Source organism: Hyperolius riggenbachi, chromosome 6 (assembly GCF_040937935.1).
Source record: "Hyperolius riggenbachi isolate aHypRig1 chromosome 6, aHypRig1.pri, whole genome shotgun sequence".
NCBI classification, from domain to species: domain Eukaryota; kingdom Metazoa; phylum Chordata; class Amphibia; order Anura; family Hyperoliidae; genus Hyperolius; species Hyperolius riggenbachi.
In genome coordinates, this window is record NC_090651.1 from 171,786,208 (window position 1) to 171,802,988 (window position 16,781).

The 16,781-nt window shown below is 44.1% G+C and overlaps 1 protein-coding gene across 3 annotated transcripts in view; it reads right to left on the reverse strand.

Moving 5' to 3' along the window:
* The window catches only part of MRTFA (myocardin related transcription factor A), a 251,763-nt gene that overhangs the window by 185,649 nt on the left and 49,333 nt on the right, over positions 1-16,781 (reverse strand). For all 3 annotated transcript variants that reach the window (XM_068240222.1, XM_068240224.1, XM_068240221.1), the window contains exon 4: positions 11,991-12,152. In XM_068240222.1, the coding sequence (XP_068096323.1) occupies positions 11,991-12,152 (162 nt within the window). The remainder of the gene's footprint in view (positions 1-11,990; positions 12,153-16,781) is intronic.

A 16,781-nucleotide genomic window follows, 5' to 3' on the forward strand; every position in this document is an offset into this window, starting at 1 on the left:
ATCATTCTATTAAAGGGAGTCTGAAGTGAGTTTAAAAATAAAAAACAGATACTCAGCTAAGGAGAGGGAAGGCTCTGGGTCCTCTAGAGCCTTCCCGTTTTCCTCCCAATTTTCCCCGTTAGCAGTCCACGATCATTCGGTCATGGACAGCTCTCTTCCACGTTGGGTTGGCTTCGGCAGTCTCCGGAGCCACTCGGGCTTCCGAAGATAGGCCACTGCATACACACAAGCGCCCTCTCTCAAGCACTCACGCGTGCGTAGAACAGAGCCGCCGATCTTTGGAAGCCTGAGTGTTTCAGAAGGCCGCCGAAGTCTCCCACGGCGGGAGATTCAAATGGAGGAGCCTGTGGGGGAACAAGGACACTGGGAAGGCTCTATAGGACCTAGAGCCTTCTCTCTCTCCTTAGGGGAGTATCTGTTTTTTTATTTTTAAACTCACTTCAGATTTGCTTTAAAGGGATACTGTAGGGGGGTCAGGGGAAAATGAGCTGAACTTACCCGGGGCTTCTAATGGTCCCCCGCAGACATCCTGTGCCCGCGCAGCCGCTCACCGATGCTCCGGCCCCGCCTCCGGTTCACTTCTGGAATTTCTGACTTTAAAGTCAGAAAACCACTGCGCCTGCGTTGCCGTGTCCTCGATCCCGCTGATGTCATCAAGAGCGCACAGCGCAGGCCCAGTATGGTCTGTGTCTGCGCAGTACACTCCTGGTGACATCAGCGGGAGTGAGGACACGGCAACGCAGGCGTAGTGGTTTTCTGACTTTAAAGTCAGAAATTCCAGAAGTGAACCGGAGGTGGGGCCGGAGCATTGGGGAGTGGCTGCGCCAACACAGGTTGTCTGCAGGGGACCATTAGAAGCCCCGGGTAAGTTCAGCTCATTTTCCCCCGACCCCCTACAGTATCCCTTCAAGCCTCAATATTGAGAATGGCAGAAACGTATCCCCAACCCAAAACTTGTTTGAACTGGTGTGAGAATGGGCGATCCACCAATGAAAACTGGAAGTATCCAAAAATACAGGAGGGAGATCAGGATGACCCACAACAGATTTTAACTGTGTTTCAATGCATTTTTGTCCATTTTTAATGTATGCATGGAAACAGATGTAAAGCTGATGGAAACTGACGTCAACAGAAACCCTTCAGCTTTTCAATGTAATTTGAATTTAGCTCCCAAAATGGTAGCTCATTCGAAAATGAACTGAGGAAAATTTGACCTACACTTCTAGTCAGGTAACTATGCTGCCTCCTAAGGGAATTAAGTTCAGTTATAGATAAACCCCTTTATCTTATCTTTTGTGACTCTCTTTCAACTGGCAGAGTCCCAGTGGATTGGCGTACAGCCCACGTTTTCCTATTATTTAAGAAGGGCAAAAAATCAGATCCAGGAAATTATAGACCTGTAAGCTTAACATCAGTTGTATGCAAACTATTTGAGGGGTTACTAAGAGATACTATACACGACTTCATAGTAGAAAATAATCTTATTTCTCAGCATCAACATGGGTTTACTAAAGACAGGTCCTGTTTGACTAGCATGCTCAGCTTTTATGAGGTAGTGAACGCTAATGTGGATATTGGGAATGCTGTAGATGTGATATACTTGGACTTTGCAAAGGCCTTCGACATTGTTCCCCACAAAAGTCTGGTGAAAAAGTTGAGGATGCAAGGACAGGGGAAAAGTCTGTGTGCATGGATAGGGAACTGGCTAATGGACAGAAAACAAAGCGTTGTGGTCAATGGATCATACTCAAAATGGGAGACTGTTAGCAGTGAGGTCTCACAGGGGTCTGTACTGGGTCCAGTGCTCTTCAATTTATTTATTAATGACCTAGTAGATGCAGTAGTGAGCAATGTTGCTATTTTTGCAGATGATACAAAATTGTGCAGAATCATCAACTCTCAGGAAGATAGGGACATATTGCAACAGGATCTGGATAGGATGGCTATGAAATTCATACATGCATATTGGCAGATGAAATTCAATGTTGAAAAATGTAAAGTCATGCATTTTGGTCGTACCAATGGTCTAGCACCATACAAAATAAATGAGATACAGTTGGGGACATCAAACTTGGAGAAGGACTTAGGAGTACTCATCGACAACAAGTTAAATAAACGTACTCAATGCCAAGCCGCTGCAGCTAAAGCTAACAAAATTTTGGGATGCATTCAAAAAAGAAAATAAAAACTCGAGATGCTAGTATAATACTGCCCCTGTTCTAGTAAGGCCACATCTAGAATATGGAATTCAATTCTGGGCACTACATTACAGGAAATATATTGCAGTTTTAGAGCAGGTGCAGAGACGAGCAACAAAATTGATACGTGGGATGGAAGGTCTCACTTACCAAGAAAGGTTAGATAAACTGGGTTTATTTAGTCTAGAGAAAAGACGCCTTAGAGGGGATCTAATTAACATGTATAAATACATCAGAGGGCAATATAAAAGCTTGGCGGATGAGCTTTTTGTCCCTAGGCCTTCTCAAAGGACTAGAGGACATGATCTGCGCATGGAGGAAAAACGTTTCAGCCATTTATTTAGGAAAGGGTTCTTAGATGCTTTCCTTGCGTTGAAAGACATCCATGGCTACAATTACTAGGTAATGCCTAATGAGGTTGATCCAGGGATTTAATCTGATTGCCATCTGGAGTCGAGAAGGAATTTTTTTCCCTTTTGGGGCTAATTGGACCATGTCTTGTAAGGGTTTTTTTGCCTTCCTCTGGATCAATAGGGATATGTGAGGGAGCAGGCTGGTGTTGTACTTTGTTCTCTGGTTGAACTCGATGGACATACAGTATGTCTTTTTTCAACCAAAATAACTATGTAACTATGTAATTCAACTCTTTGTACATCTGAAATTGATGTGCAGCTAAACTTAATCTGCAAGTGAAATGAATGGAATCTTCCTCTATTACCCATTCTTCATGGACTAACATTACTAGATTTATAGACAACAGGCAGTTCTCTGTGTTCTATGAACAAAACTTTCACCACAGATCTGCAGGGAATGTATATGAAGAATATAGAAGTACTACTAATCTTGATTAAATTATGAGAAATGTCCCGAAACAAGAACGTTTTAGGCTGCTTTCACAGTGGGACGTTAAAGTCCCACGTTCCAGCAGCCTGTAACGCAGCCCAACTCACAGCAATGATAAATCAATGGGCTGTTCACAGTGCCCAGGTTGCATAGGAGTATAACACAGCACGTTAAATGAAAGTGCAGCATGCTGTACGTTATACTCCTATTTCGCTCCGTTAGAATGTTTGCACATGCTCAGTAATTTTTTTTTTTTTAAATGTGCCACATGCGCAGTTTTTGTTCGATCGGTACGTGTCAAAAAGTACGCATCAAGTACGCATCAAGAGATGCCTAACGCAGGTCAATGTAACGTCCAACTTCAAAGCTAACATGCGTTTCGTTAGGGGCACGTTATGCGACCTTAACGTCGCATCAAACGCAACGTCCAAGTGTGAAAGAGCCCTTAAACTCTTCACGCGTTTAAGGGCTCTTTCACACTTGGACGTTGTGTTTGATGCGACGTTAAGGTCGCATAACGTGCCCCTAACGCAACGCATGTTAGCTTTGAAGTTGGACGTTACATTGACCTACGTTATGCATCTCTTGATGCGTACTACGAGTTCTAGCGATGACAATATATGTATTTTCATATTACAGCTCAAATATAATCCAGATTAAAACGGATATAGTTCGATTAGACATTATATTTGTGAAACAACTTTGCAGTTGGGTTTATCATTACAGCAGGGAAGCACTTCATTATGACTATTATCTTTGAAATAAGACATTTCATTCATATATGTTGTAAATTGTATTAGATGTTTGAGTGTATACATTTTTTTTTTGCCAGCTCTAACTTTACTAATCTGACTCCACAGCCATGTGCATTGGTGCATCTCCCTGCACTGAAGGGCATTCAAATGTATGATTATTGGGTCATAGGATGGCGACATTCTGATCCAGTCATGGAAAAAAAAAAAAAAAAAAAAAAAAAAAAACATTTTCCCTTATGGCTTCCTATAATCTTGATCAAGGTACAAAAAAGGCTCAGGAGTTTGAACTGGATAAACAAATGTCTGTTTTCAACTACACTAGTTTGCTGTAAAGGCATATGGGCAAAGAGCATTTGACTGCTTAACAACTTCTTCCCAGAGCAATTTTCACTTGTCAGTGCCCCCCCCCCCCCCCCCCCCCATTCATTCGCCAATAACTTTTTTTTACCATTTATCACAACAAAATGATCTACACTGCTCAAAAAGTCCTAGGTATGAACAAATGAAATATTCTTATTAAATACTTTGTTCTTAACATAGTTGAATGTTGAATGTGAGGACAACAAAATCACACAACAATTATCAGTGGAAATCAAATTATCAACCCATGGAAGTCTGGATTTGGAGTCACACTTGAAATTAAAGTTGCTAATTGCCTATAATTTCCACCTGTTGTCTATTATTCAATTTGCACAATAGCATGTAAAATTGATTGTCAATCAAGGGGGCGTGGCCGGCTATGCAGGAGTGAAGACGCGTCTTGCCGTGGCTCCTCCAACTCACCACTGATCCTGTGGTATCCTGGCTTCCACACCAGCCCGATCGCTACGCAACTACTCTCCCAAGACGGTGGAACGCTATAGCTCCCGGTCGATACCCGTCATGCCAATATCCGGCCACTCTAAAGCTGAGGAGGCGGACGAGAAACTGGCCAAATATGCGCATGGCGCCAGTCAAGATGGCGGTGGTGCCGCTGCACCGCTCCCAGCTAAGCCGCCTGCAGCTGCACAAGCCAGCAGCTCCTCCGATGAGGACACAGACATGGAGCACGAGGAGGGACCGGAGCAGGCCAACAGCCGAACTGTGAGTAGATGCCCCAGCCCCAGGTCACATAAGGGGGGAATCATGCAGGAAAAAGAAGCAGGCAGTGATGGGGACTCAGATAAAGGGGAGAGGGAACCCACCAGGGCTGAACTTTTAGCAGCTATAAAGTCACTAAAACTTAATGTGACAGCCAAATTAGACACTGTACACTCTGATCTTTCCCTTGTGAAGGATAATTTAAAGAAACTTAGAGAAAGAGCTGCAGAATCAGACAGGAGAATCAGAGATATAGAGGATACCATGAAGCCTATACAAGCAGCACAATCTGACATCAGTAAAACCTCAGTCGTACATGGTCTAAAGTTAGATGATCTAGAGAACAGATCACGGCGTTTTAACTTACGTTTTGTAGGATTCCCTCAAAAATAAGAGGGGTCAGCTCCAGAGAACTTTCTAGAACACTGGCTGAAAACTGCCATTCCTAACCTGGCTCTCTCGCATACATTCTCCATAGAAAGAGTTTACAGGGTCCCTGGCGGCACTCCAATACCTGGGAAACCCCAAAGACCTATGATTGCAAAATTCTTAAACTTCAGGGACAAAATTGAAATCCTCCAGAAAGCTAGACTAAGCCCTCAGCTGGAATACAATGGTGTCAAGATCTCTATATACCAGGACTTTTCTTCTGAAATACAAAGGCTCTGGGCCACATATCAGGCTGTTAAAATAGGCCTCAGGGATAAACAGATTAAAGGTGCCCATACACTCGTCAGATTAGCAGCAGATAGATCATCAGATGGATTTCTTATCTATCTGATGTGTTTTTAGAACATTTTTTACTAGGATAGAATTCCAATAGATTTCAGTTTGAAATCTATTGAAATTCGATCTGATGGCATTTTTTTGCCATCAGATTTCCATTAGGGCCAATGCAAAGTGATAAGCAATCTCAACAGATCGACCTGGATTTTCCACCCTGCCAGTTCGATGGAAATCCATCGAAATCGGCCATCGATCGGTCAATTGGCCAACCGATTTGCAATCGAAAATCGGCTGAGTGTATGGGCCCTATATATTAACTAAAAATTATGTTTAACGGCAAAGCAATCTTCTTCACCACACCTGCTGAAGCAGTTACCTGTATGGAAGGACAGGGCAAAACGTTGACTACTGCACTGAAGCATCAAACTAAAGGTAGCCATACACTGGTCGATTTGCCATCAGATTCGACCAACAGATAGATCGCTCTCTGATCGAATCTGATCAGAGAGGGATGGTATGGCTACCTTTACTGCAAACAGATTGTGAACCAATTTCAGCCTGAAACAGTTCACAATCTGTAGTGGTGGTGGTGCTGCCGCCGCTCCCCTCGCCCGCATACATTACCTGCTCCGCTGGCGCGACTCCAGTCCCCAGGTCTCCGCTCTGGTCTCCAGGTCCAGCATGCTTTACTTCTTCCTGCCCGGCAGGAAGTTTAAACACTAGAGCGCCCTCTACTGTTTAAACTTCCTGCCGGGCAGGAGGAACTGAAGCATGCCGGAGACCAGCGCGGACACGGAGCAGCGGTGACTGGGGGTAGTCGCGCCGGCGGAGCAGGTAATGTATGCGGGCTCTATTGCGTCGGTCGTCGGGCACTCGAACGCCGCTAGCGACGCGCTCCCTACCCGTGGGCGATCGGCGGTAACTGTGTACCGTTTAACAAAGTCTCTTGTAGCCTAAGGCTGAATAGTTGCATAATGATAGAGGCCTGGAACACTTTTTTTTGCTCAGTTTCCTTTCATTTTCCTATTTTTCTATTTCACATATCAGTTCTCTTAGCTTTGAACATCAGGTTAATGTTTGAATTTTCCTATATAATTTTTTCCTCAGTTTGCCTATAGACATTCATTACAATCTAAGCTTCATTTTGTCCTTTTCTATATATTATGTGAAACAGCGACATCTACTGGCATATTGTGAAATAGGACTCTCTGCTATGGGTCCTGCCTCATTGCTCTCTATGGTAATATTTTCCAAGGTGTCTTAAAGGAAAGGTTCAGGGAGGGTGGTTAAAAAATAAAAATCAATTTCCACTTACCTGGGGCTTCCTCCAGCCCGTGGCAGGCAGGAGGTGCCCTCGCCGCCGCTCCGCGGGCTCCCGGTGGTCTCCGGTGGCCGACCCGACCTGGCCAGGCCGGCTGCCAGGTCGGGCTCTTCTGCGCTCCAAGGCCCGGCACTTCTGCGTCCCACGCCGGCGCGCTGACGTCATCGGACGTCCTCCGGGCTGTACTGCGCAGGCAAGTTTTTTCTTGTTTCTCAGACTCTCACAAAATGATGTCCAGAATCGATATGTGTCTGGGATCGTTAGATATCCTGCCATTAGTGGACTCAATCACTTATTACATGGTATATCAGACCACTCTACCTTACTTTGTAAGCTAAGGCTCCCTGCCCTGACCCCTCAGACGCTATGGCGAATGAACCCAGCCTGGTTAGAGGACGAGATAGTCCTACAAGATTGTCAGAAAGGCATGGATGAATTCTGGCACATTAATAAAGGTACGGTTGAGGAGCATATTTGCTGGGATGCAAGTAAAGCAGTGCTTAGGGGATGTTTCCAAGCTTCCCTCTCACGCATCAGACAAAACAAAACCACGCTGCAGGAATACCATGAGAAGGCCTCCAATGATGTCCAGTCTATTTTAATTTCTAATCCCTCTGATGCTAACTATGTCCAGTGGCAGATAGCACGCAAAAACTCGAACTAATAACTTTGCAGAGGACCAAACGTAAGGATATTATTCAGTCCCAACGTTTCTTTGAATTTGGGAACAAATGTAGCAAATTGCTAACATATCTCCTAAAATCTTACCCAGACTCCATGGCAATCCCAAGCATTAAAACCTCTTCTGGGTACACATGCAATACGTCTCTGGACATTGCTAATGCCTTCACTGAATTTTATGCAGACTTATACTCCACTAAACTTGGAAAGGTAGACAAAGAAACTGAGGAGTTTCTGGGGGGCCTGGATCTGCCGACTCTTTCTGAAGATGCGGTTAAAAACCTAGATGCCCCCATTACAGCCCATGAGATAAGTGTAATTATCTCCTCCTTTAAACATAATAAAGCACCAGGCCCGGATGGTATACCTATCGAATGGTATGCAAAAAACAAATCACTCATAGTCCCACATCTAGTATCCCTATTCCAACATATATTTAATACCGGAGCTCTCCCCGATACAATGTATGAAGCACTTATTACTCTAATTTTAAAGCCCAATAAAGACCCTAACCTATGTGACTTCTATCGCCCGATATCACTTATCAACACGGATATAAAAATCCTTACCAAAATCCTAGCCACCAGGCTTAATGAATGCATCACCACCATTGTTCATCCAGATCAAACTGGCTTTATCCCTGGCCGCTCCACTAGGATGAATATTAGGCGACTGTTTTTCAATTTACAGTACCCACATACAAACTCTGGAACAAGAGTGATCTTATCCCTTGACGCCAATAAAGCGTTTGACTCTATTGAGTGGTCATATGTAAAAGCAGTTCTTAAAATTCTTTGGATTTGGGCCTGTTTTTCAAAAATGGTTCCAGATTTTGTATGAGAAACCCAAAATATGTATTAACTCTCTGATCTCCCCCCTTTTCTCCATTGCTAGAGGCACTAGGCAGGGCTGCCCATTGTCCCCCCTCCTCTTTGCTATTGCCATCAAACCCCTTGCCCAAGCCATTCGTAATAGTTCTGCAATTCAAGGCCTTGAAATAAATAAGTTACAGGAACGCATATCCTTATATGATGTATGCTAGTATATTTGGCAGATCCAGGCCCCTCTCTGGAAGCTACCCTAAATATATATGACATATTCCATAAGATCTCAGGACTTTCTATCAACTGGTCCAAGTCAATTTTATTCCCACTGGACACCTTTGATCCCCAAATAATCACTAAATTATCACATCTACAGATAACAGAAGAATTCAAATATCTAGGGCTATGGGTAAGACGCCACATCACCTCATTCCTAGAGATAAATCTTGTCCCCACTTTCACACAAGTGGAGACACGTCTGCTTAAATGGTCTTCTTTACCCTTAAATCTATGCGGTAGAATATGTATTATTAAAATGGTGATTGCCCCCAAACTACTATATATTATGCAAATGTCCCCAATATGGATACAACAATCCATCTTCAAACGCATACATTCCATAATAATTTCCTTCATCTGGTCTGGATCCTCACCACGTATCTCTCTAGCTACTCTAGAACTCCCCCCAGCCCTCGGAGGTTTAGATTTACCCAATTTCTTCATATACCATCTGGCAGCACAGTTAACCCCCATCCAAAGTTGGCTCAGTGATGACAGATCAAATTCTACACTAGCAACAGAGGCAGATATTGCAGGCTCTTATGAGTCTCTCTGCAGTGCGATTTACAGATATAAAGTATCTGGTGGTTCTGAGGGAAAAGCTCTTATACATAACACTATCAGAACCTATAAAAGAGCTCGAAAGCTCCTTAACCTCCTTAGCGGTAACCCCGTGTGTGACACGGGGTAAGCCGCCGGAGGGTGCCGCTCAGACCCTGCTGGGCCGATTTAAATAATTTTTTTTTTGCTGGACGCAGCTAGCACTTTGCTAGCTGCGCCAGCACCCCGATCGCCGCCGCCGCGCGCCCGATCGCTGCTATTCGTTGCGGCGCGCGGCACCCCCCCAGACCCCGTGCGCTGCCTGGCCAATCAGTGCCAGGCAGCGCCGAGGGGTAGATCTGGAGTCCCAATGACGTCCCGACGTCGCTGACGTCATCCCGCCCCGTCGCCATGGAAGCCCTCCAGGAAATCCGCCGGAGGCGATCGGCGGGGCTGGGGGGATGCCGCTGAGCAGCGGCTATCATGTAGCGAGCCCTAGGCTCGCTACATGATTCAAAAAAAAAAAAAAAAAAAAAACTGCTGCGCTGCCCCCTGGCGGAATGTTTCATACCGCCAGGGGGGTTAAAGAACCTTTAATATACGTCTCCCAAAGCTCACCTCTGTGGGGAAACCCCAACCTTCCTGAACTTCTAACACTTCCTGATTTCGTTTTCTGGCACAAGCATAACATTAAATATGTAACTCAACTGTATGATAACGGCTCCTTTAAGGACTTTAATACCTTACGCCTGGAATTCAGCCTACCTAGACATGCCCTCTTTCGTTACTTCCAGTTGCAACACGCAATGCGAGCGCAGTTGGGACTTACAGGAGTCTCTCTTGAACCCTCAGAGCTTGAAAAAACATTACTTAAAAAAGAACATACAAAACAAATATCTACCCTATATAACTTTTTAAGTGCTCAGGGAAATACTGGGAAAGTCCAGGCCTCTAGAAATTGATGGTCGTCCCATGACCCTAACTTAACTCCTGAAAAATGGTCAGAACAAACTGAATTTATCAATAAAGATATTATTGCCTCACACGATAACATTATAAATATTAAATGGCTTTATCAAGCATATATCACACCAATAAGATTAGCAAAAATGAGTCCATCCCATGATAACTGTTTTAAATGTAAGATCCCGAGCCGATTTTCTACACTGCATATGGAATTGCCCCTTAGTTAACAACTATTGGAAATCAGTCATACACTTCGTAAGGGACACTTTACAGCTACCCGTGGCTTTAGATTTGCAGTTATGCTTATTGGGAATTGTGGGAGACATCCCTTGCAGTAAAAATCAATCAACCCTCATTAAGATCCTCCTTTTCTATGCCAGGAAAGCCATTACCCTGAATTGGAAATTACCCACAGTCCCTTCCATAAGAGACTGGAAAAAAATAGTAAATTCGGCGCTACCATTATATAAAATCACTTACCAGTCGAGGAACCAATTAAAAAAATTTGATAGAGTTTGGCGCAGGTGGGTCAATGCTTCGAAATACCACAATTCCCAACCTTGACATTACTGTGGCTGTTCAAGATCTACAATGGACCTAAAATCATTGGGGATGTACATTTATGTCCTGTTGGGTATTCACATTGTAATACATAACTGCTGTGAGATCTGACAGATATACAGGATCTTCTCAAAAAATTAGCATATTGTGATAAAGTTCATTATTTTCTGTAATGTACTGATAAACATTAGACTTTCATATATTTTAGATTGAAATACACACAACTGAAGTAGTTCAAGCCTTTTGTTTTAATATTGATGATTTTGGCATACAGCTCATGAAAACCCCAAATTCCTATCTCAAAAAATTAGCATATTTCATCCGACCAATAAAATAAAGTGTTTTTAAAACAAAAAAAAAGTCAACCTTCAAATAATTATGTTCAGTTATGCACTCAATACTTGGTCAGGAATCCTTTTGCAGAAATGACTGCTTCAATGCGGCGTGGCATGGAGGCAATCAGCCTGTGGCACTGCTCAGGTGTTATGGAGGCCCAGGATGCTTCGATAGCGGCCTTAAGCTCATTCAGAGTGTTGGGTCTTACGTCTCTCAACTTTCTCTTCACAATATCCCACAGATTCTGTATGGGGGTTCAGGTCAGGAGAGTTGGCAGGCCAATTGAGCACAGTAATACCATGGTCAGTAAACCATTTACCAGTGGTTTTGGCACTGTGAGCTGGTGCCAGGTCGTGCTGAAAAATGAAATCATCATCTCCATAAAGCTACACATTAAAACATCCTGGAGCCGTCAAGAGGCTCCAGCATGACGTTTTAATGCAGCGTCTTGCCGCCAACATGTTAGGCCAGTTTTTTTTTTCTTCCTAACACAATTTTGTTACTTTGTGGCTGGATAGTGCACTGGTTATAGGCTCCACCTCCAACACAGGAGACCAGGGTTCATATCTTGGCTCTCCATATTCAGTAAGTCAGCACCTACTTAGTAAGGAGTCCTTCAGTAAAACTCCCAAACACTGCAGGGTGGCTTACTAAGCGCACCCTTACTGGCTGAAGCTCTCAAGCACTTTGATTCCAGCAGGTAAAAAGCACTATACAAATGTGAGAATTATTATTACTTTGTGACACACTAAGATGATGTATCCACATGCATTACAAATAACACAAAAAAATAATACTATAACAATATTATATAACTTTGCTAATTGTATGTGTGTTTTTGTTGACGTGAAGAATAAATGTCAAAGAGTTAACAACTTACCAATTACAGCCTCCTTTATACTTGTTTCTACAGGAAGAATGTTTTTAACTACAAGTTCCATGGGACCAGGTCTCTGGGAGATCTTTTCATTTAAATCATCAGCAAGACGAGCTCTTTTTAACTTTAACTGTTTGGCTTGCAGGGAAGGCTCAGCTGATGTCTCTGTATGAAATTAAAAAATAAAGAAGTTTTATAGATTTCCCTTCGTATTAAGCTTGGCATGGCATGATTAACGTAATGAACATAATACTTTCAAGCTGAATCCCATATATTTGTTATTAAAATCCTACGAGGTAACAAATACATAAATAAATAGATAAATACATAAATAAAACAGCAGGTTTAATGCTCATTGGTTAAACTGAACTGCAACTCTTACAAATCTTAAATGTATTGGGTGCCTCGACACCTTGAAAAGAGAATAGAGACAATGGAAGCCTCTGAGGTGCCTGAGAAAGAGAACTTGACCCACGAAACGAGTTGCCTGGGCTAAATGAATTTCATTGTGCTATGAGATTGTCTTTATGTAAGCCACCTGATGTAAGCCACCTCTTTCCCATTTTTTGTTTTATCTGGTTTTATATACTCCTGGGCGCCTCTTACAAGTATTGGCTACCATTTTCTGTAGGCATTGGAGCATGTGGCCTACTGCTGCAGGCATCCTTTTTCCCCCTGCTTAGACAGCAGCTCTGTGATGGTCACAAGTTCTTTCTCCCACTCACTAATTTTAGGCATAATTAAATCAGGGAGTTGGGAAGGAATTTTCCCCTTTTAAGGCTAATTGGCCCAGGCCTTGTAAGGTGTTTTGCCTTCAACTGGGATATGTGCAGGTTCAGGATGGTGTTTGTTTTATTTATTATATTTTTCTAGTTAGACTTGATGGACAAATGTCTTTTTTTCAACCAAACTATGTAAGAGTGTCTTGACTTGACCTCCCGGGTGGTATACCGTATATACTAGAGTATAAGCCGACTCGTTGCCATGTAGCAAGTTTCCGGAGCTCCGATCCACTGACAGTGGGAGAAATTGGCATGAGAGGGCAGCGGAGAACCAGTGAACCGCCAGGAGAAGCACAGTACATGCCCAGGCAGCAGCCAGCAGGTGAGGGCAATGCAGCCTCACCTCACCTCCTCAGAACACTACACGCTGCAAGCGGCTCTCAATACATGCTGCTCTGCTCGGAGAGCGGCTTGCAATCAAGCTCCACTCTTCCTGTGGCGGGTGGGGTTGCTCGCGGTGAGTTGTATTTTAGTTATTCAAGTACATGACTCGTGTATAAACCGAGACCCATTTTTGGGCCACTTTTTTTGGCCCAAAAACTGTTTATACTCGAGTATATACGGTAATTATGTCTGGATTTCAGAGTCTAAAAGCAATGCAACTTTTTTGCACACTTTCATACCCTAAAACCAGGAAAAAAATCATGCTGCTAGAGAAATCTGCAGCAGCCCAGCACTTTCTTACCTCTCTGGGATGCAGGTCTCCCTCTGTCCTCCAGGTGGCGCTGTAACCTTGTAGCGAGATTGACGTCTGTCATCATGACAACAAACGGCGATTTCACCAGAGGGATGCAGAGCCTCAGAGGACAGGAAGGAGAATGGCTTCTGGCTTCTGGATTACAGGGGAGGCAAGTTGAAATGCCTGCTGCGCATAGCACTCTGCACAGATCTCCCAGTGGCTACCATGAGTCAGGCTCAGGGCTACCGTTCTGAGCTGCGTTTTTCAGACCCGTGCCTGACTTGTGGTTACCGCCAGGGAGGTTAATAACAGCTGTTTACAGTGTATGAACAGTTTTCCCAATTATTTGCAAATCTGCTACTCTACCCTGCTCTGTTAATCACTCTGTGTGGATGCTTCTGGGTGGGGCAGGGGAAGTGAAACTTCAGATATTGCTATAATGTATGTATCCTGCTGACTTGCTCATTCTACAGCTATGGAAAGAGTAGGTAGGATAAGAGACCTTACCATAAGGCTTGTAAACCGCAGTTTTCACAGAGTAATTATAAGACCTATTGAAAGCATGTACAATTCAGGAACGCCTATTGGATGTTAGCCCAACTACACTGAAAACACAGTGATATTCCACCTCTGATATTCTACCTACTGTAAGTGACAGCAACATAGGAGAAAAGTAATTGATGGCTCATTTTAATCTGGAAAAAAAAACATACTTATTTTTATATGTTTGCACATATTTTGAATTTTAAAACTGTTCGCCATAGTGCCCATTAAACTACTGTATTTTTTAGACTATAAGACTCACTTTTTTCCCCCCAAAAGTGGGGGGAAAAAAGACACTGCTTCTTATGGTCCAAATGCAGGGGGTTCCCGACTTGTGAATGCCTGCCAATATGAACCTGGAAGCTGAGTAGTGGTCTTTTGTTTATGGTAATATTCTACTTTCTGTATTTTTAGCGGTTACATGATGTTACATGTACGTTCTGTCAATGGAATGTATAAAAGCTGTGACCGTACTCTATGACTTTAGTAAAATAACTATTAGACACGTGTGTGTGTGTGTGTGTGTCTCTGTTCTTACACCAGGCCTGTACAAATATGATATATGTACTAAAAGCAGTTAGTTCTTTGCATGTAATGAGATAGACTCTTTACATTCTTGGTGTCAGAAGGTGTGTCCTAAGAAGGTAGATCTACATGGAAAAGACCTGATTATGGGTAAGTAGAAAATCTTTTCTGACTTTCTTACTGCCCACATCAGTGTCCCCACATAGCTCCCTGTGTCTTTAGTAAAGAACCCTAAATTTGAGGTGTGCTGTGGGAGCACCCTGCGAAGAGAATTTGAGAAGGTGTGCAGAGTTAGCACCCTGCGAAAAATATATATTTTTATGCCTAGGCGTCTCTGGGAGACATATGTAGAAAATTGAGGAGGTGTGCTGGGGTAGCACCCCATTTAGGAAATAGATATATTTTTATGCCAAGAGTCTCTGGGAGATATACCGTATTTTCCGTCGTATAAGACGCACTTTTTCTTCCCCAAAAGTGAGAGGAAAAAGTTAGTGCGTCTTATACGGCAAAGACACCATTTATCACATGGAAACTGCCCCTTACTTTGTAATATGCCATGTGCTGCACTCTCCGATCCTGGCCAGGCTGTGTCCGGGTCTCCTTCCTGCAGTGAGCGCTGCGGGCTGTGACTGTTCGTCTCTTGCCTTCACTTTCTGCGCTCCACTATTTGGGCTGTCCCCCTTTCATGTCTGCTCTGCTTGCCCGCATGTTGCCCCTTCATGAGCGCATCTCCTCGCTTCCCCCTCCGGGCAGCGAGCGTCTGGTCCGTGCATGATCTGCCACGTCACAAAATTCGGAATGGCAGTTCCGCTCAGCTTGCCGCATGCTGCCCCTTCATGAGTGCATCCCCTCGCTCGGAGAACTATGTTTATACTCATTTCCCCCTCCGGGCAGCATCATTCAGGAGCGTCCGGTCCGTGCTTGATCTGCCGCATGTCACAAACTTCCGAATGGCAGGGAAAGTTCAGCTCAGCTTGCCCGCATGTCCTCTCCACCTGCCGCCTCCTCTTGTGACCACCGCTCTATGCAGGTCTCCCCCTCGTGCTGCGCACCATTTTTTTGTCTGCCCCTCCAGCAGTCTCATTCATGCCGCGCTGTCCGCCAATCATCTGCTCCGCTCTGCCCCCACTTCGTCCTGATTGGATGCCCATGATTGATGGGCAAAAGAATCTCAGCGCTGAAGCTCCGCCCCCCGAATCCAGGGAAGAAGATACTGTATGCGCCCTCCTACGTCACACTGCTGCTACTGGAGAGACGCAGACAGCAGCGTGTAAGGTGGCTGAATTGGACGGGCTGATCTGCTGCCACAACGGTAAATGTAAAACAAAATGCATCACACCTAGGGCCTCAGAGCTTAAGTGGACCTGATCTCTTGCACAGGACATAAGGAAAACAGAGCAATGCTCTCAGTATGGTATTTAGAGGGTTTAGCCTGTCTAATTCTACCACACGTGTCAAATCACAAATTTGTTCTGTCCCCTCTGTCACATTAATGAAAGTCAGATAAGCTCATTTGAAGCACAGGCACAGGATGCTAACAATATGTCTGCTTTCATGAAAGCAGGAAGTAGGAGTGCAGATTTAATTTAGGATTTAATCAGCTGTAACAAAGAAATGTTTTTCTTTAACCACTTTACCCCCCTCCCCCCCCCCCCCCCCAGTGCTAAATTTCTCCGTCCCTCCGCGCACCGCTTCACCCCCAGGGACGGAGAAAGGTGCACTTGTTTGTTTACTGGCTGGGAGTGGGCGGGGAACTCACGAGCACACTCCAGCCAGCCCGCACAGCAGGTGACTAATTGGACGTTAGGAACAAGCGTTCCTAAATCCAATTAGACCCGCCGATTGCGAATAGAATGAAGACTGCTTCAAACAGAAGCAGTCTTCATTCATAACAATGTAAAATAAACAAACGTGCAGCACGCAATCGCACCCCGGCTCTGCAGTCCAATGATTGGTTATGGGGACCCCAGTCCCCAATAACCAATCATATTACAGAAATAAAGGAATGAAAGCAGTGCTGAAAGGTAAAAATCGCACTGGTGTTTCAGGGGTAAAACCCCTCAGTTGTGAAGTGGTTAAAGGTTATTATGCTGTTGCATATCTTTTAGAGTAGAGCGGTTTTAAGGAGTTATGAGTTCAGGTCTTAAAGCCAGCATGTTCCGTACATTACCGGTATTTGGAAGACTAGGCTAATGCAGTATGATACACTACATTACACTGACCACATAGGGAGACATAGGAACAGCCATTGACTGTTCCTGTGCC